The sequence below is a fragment of the Grus americana genome, chromosome 4 (genome assembly GCF_028858705.1).
Source record: "Grus americana isolate bGruAme1 chromosome 4, bGruAme1.mat, whole genome shotgun sequence".
Lineage (NCBI taxonomy): Eukaryota > Metazoa > Chordata > Aves > Gruiformes > Gruidae > Grus > Grus americana.
Window position 1 is genome coordinate 13,056,562 of NC_072855.1, and position 21,402 is coordinate 13,077,963.

General features: G+C 40.8%; 1 protein-coding gene across 4 annotated transcripts in view; it reads right to left on the reverse strand.

Moving 5' to 3' along the window:
• TBC1D14 (TBC1 domain family member 14) overlaps positions 1–15,690 on the reverse strand; it is a 72,000-nt gene extending 56,310 nt beyond the window's left edge. The window contains exons 1-2 of one of the 4 annotated variants that reach the window (XM_054823230.1): positions 15,151–15,690; positions 8,685–9,420 (exon numbers count right to left, since the gene is read on the reverse strand). In XM_054823230.1, the coding sequence (XP_054679205.1) occupies positions 8,685–9,420; positions 15,151–15,361 (947 nt within the window). In that variant the 5' untranslated portion in view covers positions 15,362–15,690. Of the gene's footprint in view, positions 1–8,684; positions 9,421–14,537; positions 14,664–14,895 lie in introns of those variants that run through there. The other 3 variants (XM_054823231.1, XM_054823232.1, XM_054823233.1) reach the window with 3 other exon arrangements.
• Between the last annotated feature and the right edge of the window lie 5,712 nt (positions 15,691–21,402).

Consider the following 21,402-nt stretch of genomic DNA (forward strand, 5'->3'; position numbering starts at 1 on the left):
AAAGGCAGTCATAGTGGAGTGTATAACAGACCTTACCTAAAGAGTTTGACAATATGCAAATATTAATCTTAAGAACTAGGTAAACCCATGTCAACTACATCAATACAGTATAAGAGATGTTTCCACAGACATTATTCCTCAAGGCATCCAGAAACTTACATTGAAACAGGACACTTCAAGTAACATGTGGCACCTATTATGAAAAAATATATTAAGAGAAATGTTATTAAATATTTGCTGCATTATGAGCAAAAGTGTCCAGTGACCTTACCAGGCATGGTACAAATTCAATTAACACTATCTAGGAAACATTCTCACAGTGGTAGAACAACATTGTTTTCTTCTCATCCTTTGATGACCTTTTGTATTCTGTACTAATGATAACCATCACAACTTAATCTCCACAAACAGAAAAAAAGATTCTCACGTCTAGATGTTCCAAATTTGCACTCTGGCCACTTAATTTCCAAAGGCACTGAAAATAAACCCTGAAAAATCAGCAATGTATTCTGTCACAGCAATTTTGGTTACTTGATTAGCGGAGGAACAAGATATGAATAACGCTGACTAGGAAAGTGATGGACTTAAGAAATTCTTGTCAGAAGACCTCTCAAAATCTCCTGAAGAGCTCTAAATCTACATTCTCCACAGGTGAAAGACGACAGTTGGTACCCATGACCAGATAACATTACTTTCTAGAAATAATTCACTAGATGCCGTGATTGCCAGTTCTTGCATTCTTCCCTTCCCAACTCCAGATCACCTCTCAGTCAACCTACAATTTTACAAAAAAACCCCCAAAAAACCACACACAAACCAAACAAAAAACCAACCAAAACAAAACACCACCACCACAAAAAAAAGACACAGTACGAAGTATCATCAAAAAAGCCCAAGTATTTTAGCTATGGTGAAGAACCTTTATCAAAAAGTCAAAAGTTATGCTTTGAATAAGATTCCAAAAACCACATACAAAAGCAGGGTTTGCAGAACTTTATCTCAGAGATTGCCAAAGGTCAAGGTAAAGGAAGAACAACACTTGGTTTATGGATAAACAAATCCAACAGAAGTAGAGCCTAAAAGTTGACCTACTTATGAAAGAGGTAACTAATGACAAATCATGTTTTATAAATCCCTATCACATTTTATAAACAAAGTTTTCCAATCACTGACATTCCAGTATGTTCAGTAAGAGCAACGAATAATGACACTTTACAATGTAACAGAGACCTGCAGGTCTGAAAAGAGATTTCCACAGTTGAGGGAGACAGTATTACAATACAAGTTAGCAGTACAAGATACCTGAAAGCTTTCAACAGGGTAACTTTGAAATCCCTCTCTAGATTTCTGGGGGAAAAAAGTAGGGTTTGATAAACTACTTCTCAAGACTACAATGTTCTGTATTTACCTTTTTTTTTCTTAGAGGGTAGCCCGCATTTCAGGAAAGAACAAAGCAGAGCTGCTTGCACTGAAGTATCAAAGACATGACAAGATAAATCAGACAGTAATCCAGCACGTTTAGCAGTTAGGAGTGCTTGCAGCAAACCAAGAACTATTTTGCATGTGGATGATGCGCAGTACTAGCCTACCACGCTAACGCTGCAGAATTCTCAGAAACAGGAGTTTCAGCAAGTTAGGACTCTCATACAAAAGCAACATTTAGGTCCACGTTCAAACTATTAGAGTCAACCAGCTATACATAATGGTTCTTTTCTAGCTGGCAAAATTCCCAGTTATTCCAATGTTATCAGAATAACCTAAAATTCTATTCTCAGAGTCTTAAAGCAGATTTCTTCATTAATCTGAAGTACTATTACCACACAAAACAGACACGGAATCAATACATGAAATATCATACTAAGCAAAAAGCTGGACCCCAGTTAGCAGTAGGACCTTGTAGTAATAAAGATTAAACATGGACGGGGTTGTATTAACAAGATCAAGAGGAAAAAATGATTAAAAGCTCTACGTGGTATCCATGAGACTGTATCTATATCCAATTTGGGGCCCTTGGACTGAAATAGAGAGAGATCAAAACCAGGAGGAAGTCCAATGGATGACCACTACGATGGCTGCACGGTGATGCCCACAATATACAAGCAGGGATGCTGAGAGAGGTGGTTTCATTTAGCCTAGGGGACCATTCTCAGAGATGCAAACAGAAAAAACAAGAGGCAAAGCAGAAAGCTGCTGCAAGGTAAATTCCAACTGGATAAAAGGGGAGAAAAAAATCACAGCAGTAGTGGCTAAATCCTGGACCACGTAACCTAGAGAAGTTGTGGTAACTCTATCCTTGGATATACTTAAAACTGACTGGACAAGGTCCTGAGGTACATGATCCAATGCTGAAGTCGAGTGCATTGAGCAGGTTACATCAGATGGCTCCAGAAATCCCATTCAACCTAAACTCTTCAGTGATTCTGCACTTGCGAAAGGGTGCAGCTCACAAAGGGGAATCCAAGCACTAAGTAAATACCTTGTCTTACCTCATGATTGCTACCAAGTTCCTGCGTTTATTCTGTCAGTTGTCAATGTAAGTAGTGAATGACTCTATTTACTGTAGGGTTTTTTCCCTTATTATTCTTATGTATGGCTCAAAATCTTTTGAGGCACTTAATGACAGGGAAGAGAGGCTTAATATTGATAGCTCCTTAAAACAGCAATGTAACTAATGCCCAAATTGAGATTAACAGTTCATAAAGAAGAATTCACAGATTATATTTTTTTCCTGCCAGCAAACTCAACATTTATTTAACAGCACTTTGAATATCCAGAGCAAGGCTCCTCACTTACTGCATAGTTTTGTACCATTACTGAAAAAAAATCCCAAAACTCAAAGTACTGCTGAGCAGATTTTCATTTAGCTTCCATAATGAACAAATAACTTCATTAAGACTCTTAGTTTTGCTGTTGAGAAACTGAAAACAGTTTTGCACATGCAGGAGTTTAAATAAAGCAGGTTTTATCTGGAAAAGCAACTTCTCTTTATTCTAAAGAGCTGCATCTCAAATAAGATTTAGTGTAAAATTTAAGGAAGAACTAACAGAACAGAAATTGTAAACAAAAGATTATTTCACGCATAAAGTGAAAATAGGGATTAAAATTAACGTGGACAGTTTCAGTTCAACACCTAGTGCAGAACAGGTCACACAACAAAGTTCAAAACAATGCAGTGAATTAGAGGATAGGAATTCTGAAAACTGCATCATTCCGTTTTCCACCTTTATCAGAAGAAAAGGCTGTTGCTTTGTAGAACTCCAACTTTGCACCTATGGTGCTTTGAGAGAGAATGTTTATTTCTGAAAAATTCTGCAACTTTTCTTCTGTTCTAAACAGACACATGATAGTAAGTACAGATGAAGGGAGGACCACTAGTCTTTTGTTTTAAGTAGACAGAAAGTGGCTTTCAAATTAGCATTCAAAACCATATTGTGAAGACTAAAACATCCATCAGATGAGTATACCTGAATGCCTCATGGGCTGCTTCCAGCATCACCTGTCAATACAGATCCTCAGTGCTTATGCTGCTTCCCACACCACTGGAACATAAGCTTGTTTGCCTTCCTCGCTCCCCAACCCTTTTAAATGCCTGTTACTGACAACAATTATCTCAAAATGCACCCAGATACAGTAGCGGGGCGGGACAAAACTGCCACCAAATTCCTCTTTTCCCTCCCACAAGGGAGTGAATCCCAGGGGTGAGGCAAGTGCAGCCCTGGGGAGCCCAGGCCGCCCGCTGGGCAGTGAAGCAGCCTGGGCTGGGTGTCCATGTGGGTTCCGTCTGCCAGAGGCTGGGTTTCTGGAGTCCTTCCTCCCAGCTTCTGGACAACTCCACCTGCAGCTCAGCTAGGTTTTGTTCATTTGTGGTTAAAAGCAGTGTACTTCTATCCTCCCCCACAGCACATACAGCTCTTTCTGTCCCTCCTCCTACACACTCTAGTCCTGTTCTCAGCCTGTTTCCTCCTGAACAGCCTATACTCTATTAGGCTTCATTTAACATAAAACATGCACAGAAGAAGAGACATCATATATAAAGTTTAATAATGATTGAGTAATCTGAGCTATCATTTTAATCCTTTCCCTTCCCTTCTGTGGTCAGTGAACTCCCTTTTTGGAGAGATGAAAGTGGGAAATCAACAGCATAATGCTCCTTGTTATTCCATCTTCCTCTTAACACCAAAATTAGAGAAGTACAATAAGCTGTTCTCGCATTAAAAGCGACAAATGGCATCATGAAAGGGTCCTATTCATTAACACAAGTGAATTATCTATGGTATCAACAGACCCAATTCCTTAGGTTCAGAACTCCCAATTAAGTGTGACCAGTCACCTCAAAACATGTATATGTGTGTGTAAGTGATATAAATGAGTACATCATTTCAGACTGAATGCTGAAAATGGTAGATATTATTGTGAAACTTAAGCCCTTTTTCTTCTCAGACTACAAGTAAGGCCACAGTCTGGATTAGGTTTGTGCTCCCATGTATACTATTGGATGCCAATCCTGCTTCAGAAGCTTTCTCTCAAAAATAGATATTCTTTGAAAACAGTATCTTAAAGCCCTTTATTTGATGTGTAGCCCCTATTGTCTGTACAGGTTTCCTGAGATCCTGCTACTTAGAACATTCAGATTAAAAACTTCTAAAGGCAGCCTGAAAAGAGAGGATCCAGATTCCCAGAAAAATAGACAATATCCACTGCTGTGGACTAAGTAAAGACTTAGGATTCTTGTAGTCCACTCAAAAGGAAGGGAACTGCATGGCTTATATCATTTCACTGAACATACTCCTAGTCCTTCTTATAGTCGCTGGGTATAACCATGAAAAACCTCATCCTCACTCTCCAAAACAATAAATGAAAATAATAAATGAAAAGTATAACTTCTGCAGCAAAGCTGTTTAAAAACCTGAGCACTTAGAGTCTGTGTTTCAGCAGTACCACACAGAAGTAAAGTCCAAAGGTAAAACTCATTAACCTATGCTACTCTGGGTCACCAGGACAAAGGGAAAGACGAGCCACCGGCTCTTTAGTCTCCCAGCCAATTATTTGCTCACACTATATCTCAAACCAAGTTCCTGCATATATTCAAATTAAGGAAATGAATTCAAACTCACGCTTTATGCGAAAGACCTCCAGCCTTTTAGAGCTGATACAAAAACACATGACACTTGAAAACATGTCAGGTTTCTTTGTAAGTCATCAGCATTACAGCTGCTTTCAGAAGCAATAATCCATTTTCATGTGCTAACCTGGAGCCTAATAAGAGCGCTAGTACTCCACCTAGCACTGAACTTGTGATGCCTGAAGCTCTTTCAAGAGGAAAGCTATGTCTAAATAAGCAGGAAAGCAGTCTCTTTTTCTGACTTTGGATCTTCCTGCCACACCCAAAGAGGCATGTAACAACCTGAGGAAACAACCAGACCTTTCAGAGTTTCAAACTGCTGAAGAGACAGCAACTGAGCCAGAGGAGCAGTCCAGGAAACTGTGTTCGCCACAGTGCTCAAGAAGGCAGGGCAGGAGTAATCCATTCCCAAGTGTCCTTGAAGGTGCTGGGATTGACAGGTGAGGAGCCAACGGGGTTCTCCTTTCTTCCATCTCCTCTATAACTCAATTTTCAACTGCAGCCCCAAGCCAACACCAACACTTCATGACACATCACAAATATTGCCACAAGTGGTATGGAACACACAACCTCATGCATGGTGCACGTGCACACACGCCACAGTCTCGCAAGGCAAAATAAATCTACAGAGTGCGAAGAAATAATTCTGCATTCCAAAGTAGGTGCTTCTCTAAGCATTTTCTTGATACAATAGAAGATTTACCCTTAATTGATACGTAAGCAGCTTAGGTGCATGTGACCAAGCACCGTAGGCATCTAATTTTTGTCAGTATTAAGATTTGTGGCTGCCTGGACACATAACTGGCATATCCAGAGCAAACCTCAGTCTTGACAAGTTTAGAGAAACTAGCACATTCTCAGATGGCAGACAGGGTTCAATAGAAGCACAGCTGCCATTTCAAGAAGCAAGGTTTCTCCTTTTACAAAATGTCAACAACTTGAGCAAAAACTCAGCTGAATCATCTTCACTCTCAGTGGTTCAAACTTGCATCCCATCACCCAGAGGAGCCCTGGAAGAGCTAAACCTGCAGATGAAGGCTGAGAGCCCCTGCAATGCAGCCTTACCACACAACCATCAGGCTGCTGGAAGGTAGAAAGGCTGTGTACAAACCACTCAGGTGCTTGTTCTTCCACATTGTACGCAAGCATGCCAGCCACTGACCAAAGCCAAAGCAATTTGACTTTCTCCTGCCACAATTCATCCTTGATTTTCAGAAGGGAAGGTTTACACACTTAAGCTGCAAGACTGTGAATGTCAAGTGAAACTCCTTTCGGCACAGAATGAAGTGCTAAGAACATGCTCCTCCCTGCGACTTTGTTTATACCTACCACGGCAGCACTTTTTACAAACTACTTTAAGAAGCTCCCTTCTCAGCAAGCTGGTCTTCAAAGGTACTGTTCCAAAATCCTCCTCCTCATCTAAAACTATACACAAATCCTGGCACACGGCACAGGGTGAGCTGGGCAGGAAGGCCCCTACAAGTCAGTTACTTTCAAACAAGACATGGCAGGGCCATGTCTTCAGGTTCATTTACTGAAGTACTCGGTTAGGGTCTGTGAATCCAAGGAGCATAATAAAGGCCACAGGAACTTCAGGGAACAGAGAGTGTATGGGATCATTACAGGAAGCAATTATAACCCCATGTACAGTAGACTGTAAATATCAACAAAAACTAGCAACAGCTTGTTTTGACCCTTAACAATGTTGACAGCATAAATATAGATAATATTCCCTGTGGCACAGAAGCTCCCTGCTTGTTCAATACCTGTGAACCTCACCACCAGGTCACATGACATAAGAGAACAGATGCATAATATACACATGTGTGGTATGCAAGTACAGACAAAAAGCGAGCAACTCTTGTTTTCAAAACAGAGCAGAAAATGGATGTTAAAGAGAATGATATTAAAGACCAGGTTACAGACAGAGCACCTGGAATTTCAAAGCCCATCACCTAGTTTGAACTTAATTCTCACATTCTCATGATGACATCACATGGCGACCAAGATTATCTGTTCCCCATCTAAAAGGTAGTAACGACAGGCTTTATTCTCTGGAATTCAATGTACCTGAAAAAAATCAGGTTACAAAAGCTCAGTCTAATGAGTACCACTTTTTCCGTAAACTCTGGGAAACCACTAGAGACTACACTAGAACAGAATTTGGACAGATGGCTTTATTTTGTTGGATGAGAAAAGTTGAGAAGCGGTTAAACATCCTACTTTGAGCAGGGTCTAAATGTTCCACTGTGCTCCCTCCAGGCTGAAGGACAACATTTGTTTGAGGTAGCAGTTGCGCTACCAGAACGGGTAACAAAAGTTCATGCTTTGAAGTGCTGAGAAGCCTCCTGCTTCAGAATTGAGCCTGGTTCCATGGCAACAAATAGAGAGAGGTCCACAAAAGCTTCAGCACCTCAAACATGACTGATGACTGGAGTTCTGCTGCACAGCGCTCTAATCTAAGAATAAAAATCAATGAAGGCTTCAGCAAGTTTAGTAGATCTAATGAAACCACTTCTCTTAAGCTTTGCAAAGAAGGCAGTCTTTCAAAGAATGATGTTTGCCAATTCTCTAAGTATTTTATCACCCTATTCATATCAGCCTATTCGTCTCATGCAAAAAAAAAAAAGTTTACATGAGGAAAAAGAGATTAGCTGAAGCACTCACATGTCCAAAACTGGCTAGATAGCCAACTTTGCTTGATGTCTAAAGTTTATTTCTAGAACCGTTTCTTAAAAATATATCATATTTCAGATGACATATCCTAAAAATAAGAGACATTATGAAGGCCTTAAATAAAACACCAACAACCCAAACCCCAAAAAGTAGTCTAGTCCTTTTCCTCATTCACCACTTTCACTGGATAGCTGCATTTAGAACACCTTATCATTCATACAAGGACCGCATTTAGAAGAGGTTATGTAACTGCTTTGAGTGGCCAATGCTTTCATTTCAACAACTGAGTAACAAAACATCAGATGCTCTCATTCCATACAAAAATGGAGGAAAAAAGGTATTAACAAAACTACAACTGAGATTTGGAAAAAACATAGTAGTCATGCAAGTGTTTGGCAAGTACTTGTATTTTAAGCTTCATATACTTACATTGATCAATAAAATACTCCATCACTTATGAATCTTTAGATGTCAAAGCTCTTCAATACAGGTATGGATCCTAACTATACTTACCTCTTCATGGGACATGAGATTAAGGACCTTGTCCAAAATCACAAAAGGCATCACTGGAGAAGCCAAGAAGAAAACCCTTGTTCAGAGGAAAAAAACCTTGTTCGGAACTCCTTTTATTGTAACATAGGGGAATCTTTTAAGAAGATTTAAGATGCTTCCATACATCATAAACATAACAGAGGAGAGGATTCCAAGCCTTAGTCCCTAGCAATATTTGCCAACTTAGTACAGAAAAAAAAAAATGTTAACACCAATTCAAATTAAAATAGCGAGCTATTACTTCTTTCAAAGTAAAGCATAACACAATACCTTTCTCCTATGATCCTACTTAATCTCACTGTTAAAATACAAATATATTTTACAGAAACATTACCTGGCAAAGAAGTTTGTAAAAGGTCCCAATATTTTTCGTTTACTGTCCACATCTGTCTCTAGACAACACTCCTGCTGGCTGTGATCATCGGTCTCTTTAGTGGAATTCAGGGTAACATCTGAGAAGTGCGCCTCATCAGTCTCAAGATTCACAATTGCACTTGAACTGCTTGTGACCACAAAGTCCAAAATGTCTTCATTGCTAACTGATAAAGTTGTTGACAGTTCTGTGCTAAGACTAGAAACACTACAGACAGAGATATCATCACTTCGATTCAGAGTTTTTGAAGTTGGACTATAAAGTTTGACAGTGTCATACCCAGTTCTTGGGAAAGTAGAGGATTTTCGCACAGCATGGTCATGTTCAGAAGTCAGAGAATGTGGAGGCACATAAGACGGCAGTGTGCACGCGCTCTGAAAAGCCCTGTCAGGCACAATTTCAGGTTCTGACTGCTTTCTCTTCACATTTAACACACTACAGTGAACAGGCTCTGGATTTCCTATTTCTAGAGTTGGAATACCAGAATCCACTGATTTAAGGCTATGACAATCTTCTAAAGCACTGGACAGCTGGCCAGGCCCATACTCAGGCAATGAGAGAGATCTCGGGGTCCCGGAGTTCAAGTTTTGAAGGCCCTGGATACTGCTGCCCACTCTTGCGTCCAAAATTCCCATGAAGCTCAAACCATTTAAGGAGTTGGATAAATTTACATCCGTGGTCTTGGCCCAACTGGTAACTGGTTTGAAAGAAAGAAAAGACAAGATTATGAATTTGCAGGAAAGTTGGGTTGTTTTTTTTTTTTTAAATACACTCAGTCCTGTCATAATTTCAGCTTTTAATTAAAAGTCATGCATCTTCCCTTGCACAAGCAGGACAATGGCAACTTAAATTAGGCTTCCAGAAAATGTCAAGCATGAAAAGCTGTTCACAAGCAGTTTGTGTGGCAGTGTTTACTTCGTATACATCTCCCAAGAGTAAAATTATATACTATAAAAACTGCAGTCATGTTCTATGTCAATATTAAGAAAAATATTTGAAATTTATTTCTATAAATAAAATGCATATTTACTGATATTGGGGGGCTACAAAACTTGTTTCCATACACTTAGACCAAAATTCTGAAGTGTTCATTTAAACAGAATTTCTTAGCATTCTTCTGGAAACCATAAAACTGATAATGAATTTGTCACTGAAATAGAATACATAATACATCAGTTTTGCATTAAGCAAGAGATGCAAAATTTGTATAGCTATAAAGCTATCGATGTAGGCAACATTTTGACAACATGCATGATGCACTTCATCAGTGCACGTACAGTAAAACTGACACTTCCAAATATATTGTATTTACTGCACTCAGGGATCACTGTCCTTCATATTTGCAATATACATTCACACTGTCTCCCCATGGGCTGCCAGCAGATTAGTTAATCCAGTCAGTACCCTACTTCCAGGTCTAAATCTGAGTGACCCTCAAAGAGAGGGCAGTCAAGTATGAGCTGCAGGTTAGAGGCACTGTCCTTGTGGGCAACTGCAGCTTTTCATAAGCTTGGAACACCATCAGGACTACTGCCCTGGCTCCCAGAACTGCTACCGACCCTTTAAAACACTACATGATTATTATTGTGACATTACATACATACATCTTCTCTTTCTATATGAATAGTTAAACTATCTACAGCTCTGCTGAAGTTTGCTATGTAATTACTCTGCAGAAGTTGGCAGAACAAATATGCACATATTGCTTTGGTTTCTTCACTCTGAAACGCTCTGGGCTAAGTGTGAAGGAGTGAAGAATACTCCTCCCATCTTGCAAGCAGCTTGCATTCTAGACAGATTTTTCTCCAGTTCCTGAAGCCTGATCTCCTGCTTCTGGTCTCCTATTCTCTCTCAAGTGTAGCATTTAATTAAAGGCGCCACTTGTCCCCTAGAAGGTCCTCCCCATATTCTACTTTGAAAAAACAAACACCCCCAAAAAAAGACAAACCCCAAATATCTCATTTGAGAAAAAACTGGTTCCTCTTAGTAGTTCCAAACCACTGGTTAATGGCACTTAAGCCCTGCCAAACACCAGAGTTTGACACACCGTCTGTTCTTAGATCTGAGCCCATCAATACACTTTGGCATCGTGAGACAGAAAACACATTTCAAACACATTCCACTGGTCCAAATCATAACATTTTTTTGCCACAAGCTTTCAGTCACATGAAAAGTTCACGAATTCAAACATACTTTGTGTGCTATACCAATTCTTTAGCTTACTATACAAATGCTATTCACTAGCTGATCTGACACTCCAGTTCACTCTTAAGTGTGAGAAAAAGTCAAGTAGAAACGACCCTAGATAGTTCATCTTTTAGACCTTTTCAGAACTAACAGCCAACTTTGTACTATGCATCCAAATCAATCAATGCATCAATTGCCTAATCCTTTGGCTAGGCAAGGTTTCAAATGTATTGTTTCGACTAAAAAGCTTGTGAAGATATACACTTTTCTTATAGAGTTGCTATAGCAACTTTTTTCACATTACCATGGTTTGAAAAGTTTACATCCCTTGCAATTTAAAGAAGTGATGTCTTGAGATAGCTAGCATACCAACTGCGTACATTATGAACGCTCTCTGTTCACTAAATTAAATTTGCAAAGGCCAGCAAAAAACAAACAAAAAACCCTAAACAACAATCCTTGAATACAGGCAACAAACTATTCTACTTCATGAAGTCAACTGCGATAGTCAAAGTGTAAAAATATGACATAACATGGAGCATTAGATATAATTACTGTTGCATATACTTGGATCTCCTGCTCTCAGACCTTCTTGCTTGGATTCATGTATTTTTCTAACTTAAGACTGACTGTTTTCTCTTCCCCATGCTCACCCACCTCTTCATACACGTTATATTGCTCTTTAAATCAACAGCCCACCCAGCCCCAACGTTACTTTACAGCAATGGAACTATGGAACACACACTATGGAACTGTTTAAGCAAGGGTGCAGGTGTTTGCTTTATCACAAGTCATAGTTATTAATGCACCCAGAAAATGCATTCCAGAAAACAAAGTACAGAAATGTAATCAGCCAGGAACAACTTTGACAATGTGTGGGTAAAAAAACCACTAGCACGTTCCCATAATGAATTCCTCCAATGACTGCCTTCACTTCTGCTCAATGATTTTCCCAAGTAACAGCCAGTGCTTAGTTTAATTGGACGGCTCTTCTTCACTAAGCTTACAAACCGTAAGTGTTCAAGTCACCTTGGAAGAGCCAGTAAAAACAGCAGCTCAAGAGGCCAAACAATTCTGTAAACGAGAGAGTTCAAAAAGAAGTGAAAATTAAAATACCTTATTTTTGCATTTCAGAAGGGTAGTGACGCTATTTTAACTTGGCTTGGTATTTTTTTAAGCAAGAAATTTAACGGGAAGAGACCCTTTAAATTGGCAACCAGCAAATGCAGAAGTATATAACAGCTATAGCTTGCTGGAGCAAATTATGCAATAACAAGCTACAAACGTTTTAGACAGTTCAGTGAAACTGTGGGAAGCTTTGAAGTATACCCATCAAGGGCTTTAAATGGAAACTTGAGATGTAATCAGCTGTCCAAAACATACATGAGAACTCCTTGATTCAGTTTGCATTAGGTGGCTGTAGGATTGTTGTTAAGGATGTAGTGAAGTGATATTTATACTCCTCATTTTAGCTGCCTCATTGGTAAGTGCAAAATCTGACAACCGATGTCAAACATTCTAAGTGTCATGTGCTCCAATACTAACTTCTTTCCATAAATCATTTATTAACATAATGTTATTATAACTTTATCATCATAATAAACATAGTATTATTAAAGTATTAGTAGTATAAACTATTGAGAAAGAATAAGCAATTTTGTCTGCACAACATTCATAATCCTCATGGTTTACTTAAATATATTATAATCTAAATAAAATTGATATTTGTAAAGTCTTAATATCCTATGTCTTACAGGAACTACGATCTCTGAATATCCCAGAAGAGAGAGAACAAAGGAAAGGGAACTAGGAAAATACAGCAGAGGTCACAAGTGGCAATGAGAGGGTAGGTACGTATTATTTACTCATTAACTCTTCCAACATAAGCACTAAGGGACACCAGATAGTTTTGTGGCCAGGTTCAAAATTAACATGAGGACATAACTACACATGCAAAGGGTAGTTTAAGTGCATAACTCCTTGCCACAGTACACTGTGGATGCTAGAAGTTTACATGTAAGCTCAGGGAAGAAAACAAAAAAAAAAGTCACTAAGGATTTCTAAACAAAAAGAAACTCAGGAAGTCCCTGAACTACAAGTGTCAGAACTTCGTGGAAATATCAATGTACATGAGTCCTGCTTTTAGGCCCTTTTCCAGGTAAATTCTTCTGACAGGTGGAGTTTTGGTCTGTCCCGGTCTGGCTGTCCATATGGCCTTACATTCCCCAGATTCTGATCATGGCATGCAAGGCTGCATGTTCTGACAATAACCAGAGGCTTTAAAACAGATTTTGACTTTACATATCACTCAACCACACAGAGGGAACAAGTCATAATTGATTATAATTTCCAAGATCTAGAGTAAAATGGCTTTTTAACCCATTTTAATGTATAAATTTAAGACAGTTAACAGCCATGCCAGACCATTAGAGAAAAACAAAGATCAGAAAGATGCCAACTGAAGCCACATTCTTCCAAGTTTGCTGTGATTTGCAATGCAATTTAGAGAACAAACTTATTTAGAAGAAAGGGTAAGGCAACTATCTACAAAACAGGAATCATATCTTCTTGCCTCACAGGAATGAGAAGAGGAATGGTTTACATAAACTCCTTGAGAAATGAGCAGTAAACACCTCAATTTTTATCACACATCTCTCTTCACTTATCTCTGTCAGCAATTCTTTTTAAGTTTTGAAAAGCAAGGAATTTTCCCAACTGCAAAGTTGCAACTGTTTTTTTTTCCTCTTCAAGGAAAAATATTTTTTAAAAAATTAAGGGTTTATACTCTCCATAATTTTGACAATATTTTTGTGGCATGTACCAAGGAAACACATTGCTGCTATCAAGTGCAACTGCGGGTGACCTCAGTGCACATAAGCATCAAACCTAGCTTTGTTTATGAAACATTTCTTGGTTCAGATTGTTTATGTTCACGTTCTAGCAGCCACTGCATTGCTGACAGTGAAGAATTCCTGAGGCTACAAAAGTCTAACTTTCAACAAAGTGTGAGATATAGCAATTAAGGATACGTACGTAAGCACTGCCAAAACTTTAATGGCAAAAAGAAAAGAAACAAGTTGGGGTTTTGTTTTTAATTAAGAATTCTTTTATCTAACTCCCAGCTGGCACCCTTCACGAAGCGCGTGCTTTACAAATCTGAGCAGAGCACTTCGAGAGCGATCGTAAGTAAACCATTCACTGCTTTTCCGTTTTTTTGCTACGTCAGGCAGGCAATATAAATAAGTCACAGTGTTCTTTTAAAGCCTCTGCTCCAGAAGCAGTTTACAGGGCTTTTTTCCTCCCTACACCAATATTACTGAAAAATCTGAGGCCACATTAAATTAGCAGCAGCGTCACGAGAACTTCAGCTAATGTTAGCTGTAGTTTTGTTTGGTCTTTGGGAATTGCCTAGGAGACTTCGACTAGAGAGGCACCGAGAGAGATGAAAGTCGCTTCTTTTTCACAGGCTTTGAGGCTGACGCTACACTGCGAAGGTTTCCTAGCTGGTGGCCTTCATTAAAAAAAAACAAAACAACAAGAAAACCCCCACCCAAGCAAAAGCAAAACCAAAAAACGGAAAACCACAGCCAATGCCTTTCCTCAAAACCTTGAGGAAGCAACGCTCACCGTCCTCTGTGGTCTTTAAACTACTCGGTGAAGACTCCAGCAGCGCCGAGCCGCTCCTCTAACTTTTTTTAAGGTGGCCACGGAGGGGCAAAGCAAGCAGCCGCTCACCGACCCGCAGCCCGGCCGAGCCCCTCACCCCCGCGAGGCTGCTCCCGCCTGCCCGGCGCGCAGGTGGCGGCGGCAGCGGCCCGGCCCGCCCCGTTCGCCCTATCCCGGGCTCTGCCCCTCACCCCAACAGGTGCCACCAAACGCCCCTCGGCCCCAAGCGCGGGCCGAGCCCCGGCAGGACCGCAAGCCGCCACCCGGCTGGGTCTGCCGCCCGAGGAGGAAGAGCCACGCAGAAACTTTGACGCCTCACCGGGGTAGCGCTGCCCTCCGTCGCTCTCTTCATACTGGGCCATGCCCAACCCGCCCCACAGCCGCGGCTGCGGCGGGACTAGCAGGCGGCTGGCGGCTGCGGCGGGCAGTCCATATCCCTCTCCGGTCCCCGCGGAGGAGCAGCGGGTTCAGCGGAGATGAGGCGGCGCAGCCCCCGCCCGCCGGGAACCCTCTTCGCACAGCGCAGGGCCTCCCATGGCGCCCGCCCCCACGGCGGTCACGGCGCGGCGCACACCTGGCTGCGGGCGCAGCGGAGGAGCTCTGTCGGCGGGACAGGTGCCGGGCTCCTCCCGGGACGCGCTGGTCCCCGCCGCTCGGCCTTCTCCCGCCCCGCCGCTGCTCCCCCTCCCCAGCGTGGCGTTGAGAAGCACCGCCCGCCGGGGAAGGAAACGCCTGCGCAGCGGGGAGGCGGCCGCTGGGCGCCGGGTCTGCGCACTGGTCGCCATTTTGAATCGCCTCAGCGCGCCCGAGGCCGGGGACAGTGGCGTGGGCGGGTTGTGAGCGCCCCGCTCAGCCGCGGCGGAGTCGGTGGGTAGCCGTGGAGAACGGAGGGGGTTGAAGAACGGCGGGCTTTAACTGAGGGCGTTCGTTCAGAGAAGCCCCGCGCTGGAGGGGAGCCGCTGGCTCGTCACCGGGCGGTTGCAGCCCGTCCTGTGTTACCGCCAGCGCGGGGGGCCGGGCTGTGGCGGGGCGGTCGGGCCTCCGCGCTGGCGGCCTCTGGGGGAACGAGGTCTGCGGCAAGACTGCTCTCATGTTCCTGGCTGCGTTTAAGAGGAAAACAAAATTTGGTGGGTTTTACAAGTTTGGACTGTGGAAGGCCTGGGGCATCAAGTGAAGGTGTATCCATAGGTCTGTGGAACTGGCCTGTAATGCCAAAAGTGGAGGGTCTAGGATGGTAGTTGCTATTCTAGCATGTTTGATTTTCAGTTCTCTTTACCATCCATCTCAAAAGTGATCCCTTTTGCGTTTGCATACTTAATCTATCCTGCACACCCCTTCTTCTCTCTTTTGCACCTAGGCTCAGTGATCGTGTCTCTAGAATGGTAGTAAGATGAAGTTGTCCCCCATCTTAACTGAGGATGTAAGTACCGGCCTCTCATCACCTCACACCTCTTACATCTACCCTGAAGCTGGAAGTGTGAGCGCAGCAAATGTAGAAGTATCTGAACTTGTGTTAATGTAATTGCTTCAATATCAAGAAGAGCAAAGCCATGATTGTTCAAGCTTTGGTGTGGGCAAGTTTCACCTGAATAAATTGCGAGAGGCTGAGGTAAACTTGTACGGAAGTACTTGCCACTGTGACCCCGTTGACACCAGTTCCGTACTATCAAGATCAGAATTAGGTCATTATCAAAATGAGAAGTAGGCACTGAAAACCTACCATCAACCAAAAATTATACCTCTGCAGATACTCTGACTGGGTCAGAGAACGATTAATGGCAGTGCTTATTCTGCTGGATTTCTAAGATGGGTATCAAAATAATTAAGATACCCATATCAACATAATTAAGATTGGCACTAATTTCTCTGTATCTTTCTTTGAAAATCACTGCTACCTCTGCAAGACGGCTTGCATATTACTATTAAAAGAAGGTAAATAAAAGCAAAACAGTTTTGAAGCACTATAAACTTGTTTGTATGACTTGTTTATAGTCATATGTTTATATGTCATATGCTGCCACTAACTCCTTTTTCAGTATTAACATCTTCCTTCTGCTTTTGAGAGTAGGAATCAATTATGTTGGAGCAATCAGAAGAGTGTATTGTCATTGTGGCATCATCAAACTTGGGTCAGAGTTCTTATGTTCCTAGGATGGAAGTATGCAGTCATGAATTCTCTAAGTCTGCAGACTGTCTCCAAAGAAAATAGTCGTACTCTCATCTTCGTACTATTATTTAGGCTGAAGAAACTATTAGAAAAACCTGCCGCAGGATATCTCAGCAGTAGTAGAGCATAGAGTATAGCTAAAAGTTTCAAATCACACAAGGAGTTAGGCGCTTACTGAGTCAGCACTTACTTAAGGATAGAATTTTGCCTAACAATCCTAATACCTTTGAGATCCCATTCTAAGTGATTTAGTGGATATTTTCCATTTTCAACCCACAGATGATGACGACTCCTATTCAGTTAGTAGGTTTTTTTGATACCCACTCACAACAAAATTCTTACTGTTCTTTGCACTGAAGAAACACAGAACAACCAGGGTCCCAATGTGCTAGGCAGGGTCAGCTGTCAGGGCTGACATTATGGGACTAAATACATCATCACAGCATTAGCTCTCATGGAAGCATGGCATGTCCTAATTATTAAAAGGAAATAGAACAGGTACTACCAGGTACAGGAAGTATAAATGTATAACTAAGTGCAAAGGGGACCTTTAGCGCCTTTGTTTTTCAGCTGTGCAAAATTTAAAGTTCATCCATAAGGGCACGCCAAGAAATCAAGTCTTCCTGTTTTAATAGATGGGATGTAAGTAAATCCTCAAAAGCACAATAAGTTAGTTGCGGCGCTTACTCAGCGTGGTTATCATCAGTGCTCTGCCATTGATTCAGAGTTGGGTAAGCCTGTAAACTACTTAATTTTGTAAAAATTCTTGGGACAAAATTCTGATCTTTCGTTCAAGAGTGCCTGGCTTGTGGCTGTTATGTAGAGATGAAGCACTACATAGAGCAGCCTCAAACTGGCAACTGATGTTCACCTAGTGGCCAAAAAACCATCTAAGTAGTCTAATCATTGGTCAGTGTTAGAGAATTTAATTATTTGAAAACATTCAGTTCAAAAGCCTTCAATCAAACTCAGATTCTGCCACCAGAATTCAATACACCAGTTTTATAGTTACTCTGCAAAAAAGCTTGAAGGGTTTGTGCTCTGTGCTGTCTCACTGGTCTCCCAAAAATATACTACATATGAAAAAAAGTATGGAAAGTAATTGTCCTTCCTTTGTTCCTTTAGAACATGGTAGCATTAAAGAACAGAAACACAAGCTTCCCTCATGCTTCTTATGCCTGTAGATGTGAGAAATCATTCTCTGCTTGGGCTTTCACTTCTGTTTTTAAGCTTCAGCAATTTTGCAATTGATACAATTTTAAGGGTTTGGGTTTTTTTTAAGAACTAGATGGGAACATCTAGATTGAATTTTCATTCATCAGAAACCAAGTATGATGCAAGCAGCTCTCAGAGACAGTCAAACTGAGCTTCATTTGAATCAGCTGGGCACCTCCGTCTTGAGGTCAGTAATTCTCTGTCATAAACCAGAAGACATTTAAATATATTTTTTTCCCCTAGTTAACCAAATATTTGCATATTGTGAAAATACAACAGTTGCACATCATTGAATACCAGCTGCCAAACAGTTCCTGCCTCTATTTCCCATCGCTGTCATTTAAGGTAGTGTTAGCTTACAGAAGTGTGTGAGCGTGCAAGCATGCTAAGTGTAGCAAGTGATGGATAATCTGTTACCATCCATCATGCTAAGAGGCAGAAAAGTTCTCTCTTGAAGGCAAGTGTTAGAACAGAGATGAGGCATTGATACTTTTTCTCCATGCTTTAAAGAATTATTTGTGTGTATGGTAAAGTAACTAATGCGTGTTTTATGGCACAGAAAAAGGGAACAATGAATTAATTCAGGTTTCTACTGACTTGCAGCAATGAGCAGGATGATTTGATAAAAAAATATCAGTACCTCACAAGAAAATGGTAATGTTTTTGGCAAATGGAGAATACTATGCTCTTCTATTTCAAATTCATCACAAATTAATTTTATTCTCACAAAACTACTATTTGCCTTTTGCACATCTGTGTTTGATAGCCCATTTCCAGCACAGCCACCGTCTGCACAGGCGTTCTTACTAGCAGTGGAATGTCTGTGCACCAAACCTTTTTCATAGGTTTGGGATGAATCAGGAACAGCTGGAGAACGTGCCATTTCGTTCTCCCAAAAGGCCACCTCCTCCTGTAGGAACTTAAACCTGATAAAGAATGAGGTGATAAAGGACGAGGAAAATAAAGCCAGGTCTAGAACTACCATTACTGTTAACCTTTCTGTTACCACTGGGTAAGAATAGACTTACATGGTTTAAAGTTTCCCTCCACGAAGACAGCAAGAAAATGAAGAGCTGGAAAGACGGGAAGGTAGTGCGAGACTTTCCAGCACATTTGAATTGACATTACTGAAACATGATGCGTGACTGGAGTGTTTCTATCACTGTCTACAAGCTGTTTAGGAAAGACAAGATGAGTAATAAGGTGTGAAGGAGTAAGACTGTACAAACTAAAAATACTGCTGCTTGTATTAGTATCTCAGAATTGCAGAATCTTAAATGCCCATAAATAACTGTTAACAAAGCCTCCGTAGTACTTCCAATACAGACCCTCACTCATCACTAAATCATACCAGAGAAGGGAACAAGGTTTTTATTATGCACAGCTGCGTAACGAAAAGTTGGGATGCTATACCAGATTTATTCTCTTAAGCAAGCACAATTTAAATTACATTTCCAAAAGCAAATAGATTAATTCTGCAACACTACATGAAAGGCATTGCACCCAACACGTGCAATGTTCTATTGGAACTTGCTAGGAAAAAAAAAAAGTAGTACTGTACTAAAATAGCTTGTTGTCTTGAACTAGTAATGATGAATGAAACCAAGTAGCATCCAATTTGGGCAGATAACAGATCAAATTAATGGCTCTATGGATCTGCAGTGCTTCAAGGAATTTAGTATTTTTGTGTTGAGTAAAATTACAGGGAAGATGGAGGAAAAATATTTAAAAAGCATGCATGACAGTTGAGACTTCATGAAGACTTTGTTGTCAAATAGATAAGGGTTCCAGAGTCAAAAGACTATGGGCTAAAACCCCATCTCAAAGTGAAGACAATTAAAAGCCAAACATAAATACAAAAACTAGAAGTTATGAAATGTTAAAAAAAAAAAAAAGGAAAATCCTACCAAAAAGGTATTAGGAACAAAAAGCATGCTAACTCTCCTTAAGATTCATTATTGCATAATGAATAAAGTAACTGTGCAAAAAAGAAAAACTTAATACCGATTTCTGTCCTGTATCTGGAAGGGATGAGGGTGGCCCACCATAGCAGGTAGGGATTAATGAGGCAAATTACTCTCTGGATGATAGGCTTAAAGCACACACAAGTTGTACTTTTTTCAAACACAAGTTTGGGATCAATAAAGGCGAAAGTGCACGTTTAATGTTCCATAGACAATCTACTGTTTGGGGTTTTTTTCTCTGTAAACTATGAATCAGTTTAATAGCCCTTCTGGATGTAAGTTCTCACTGTATGGAAAACAGGATTCAGAGAAATCTGGAGATCAGTTAGTTCTCTGAGGCAGGATGTATGTATACATATCTACATCATTTCTCAGGCATTTGTCTAATCTGATCCTACAAATCTGTAACGGTGGCAGTGGCATCCCTTTTGTAGGGATTCCAGTGCTCGTCTATTTGCGTTCAGTACCGCTACTGTAATGTAGTGCCATTTGCTTGGGAGTTTCCCTGCTACGAACAAGAAAAACATTGAAATGAATATGAAAATGTACTCACAGTTTTTAACAGGCTTGATTGTTTAGACTGATTTTAGAAGAAATTCAAGATTTTGAGACTGTTCAGTTCTGTGATACAAGGAGAGTTGCTACATCTCTGTTTCTTGCAGTGAGTAAAATATGGTCTATACAGAAATGATGGTCAGTTAAGCCTTCTTCATTAACAATTTCTAAAATCTTAATGTGTAAAGCAACTGTAGCAACATCATATAGCTGTTACTGTTGTTAATAAAAGTGACCCTGCCTTGTAGTGACAGGGAGAGCCTACTGCTTTTGCACCTCCTCTTGTTCTTGGATTAACTGGGTTCTACAGTAACACATACAGTTCTTCCAGAAGCACTTTGCCCTACAGGAAGGCTGTCAGGTAGAAGGGAGTGTACAGGGACGTCTCTCATCTCAGTCTCTGACCTCGGTGCATTCTCTATAGGTGAAGCTATACCCAACAATGAAGTAGGGCAGGGAAACCAACGTTTTGCCACAGTCACTTTTTCTCAGCAACATGCTGACCCACTGCCAGCTCTTGTCAGTTTTTTCTTTTAATCCCATTATCAGCATATTGGAGCACAGCAGTAGCTCATAAAATTTATAAGCACTTGCATATTATAATGCATTTTAAGAGCAACTTGAACACTGGAAAAGGGATCTTACTGTAGAAAGCTAAAAATGTATCAGTCAAGTTTCTTTTGTCCCAGACCTCTGGAGCCTTGTTGCTACTAGTTTCACAAGTCATAAAAGAAAATTATGCAAGATGCTGTACGTGAAAGGTAGATGACAAATTCATCGGGGATAATACTTAAACACGCTGTCCTGGCAGAAAAGAATGAGTTACTGTCACGGAATCCTGAGAAGATCGGCTCTCCAGGAGCTGCAGTACCTTTCCACGTATTTTCACTGCGGACAGCACTCCCATGAAGTCATTCATTATTTG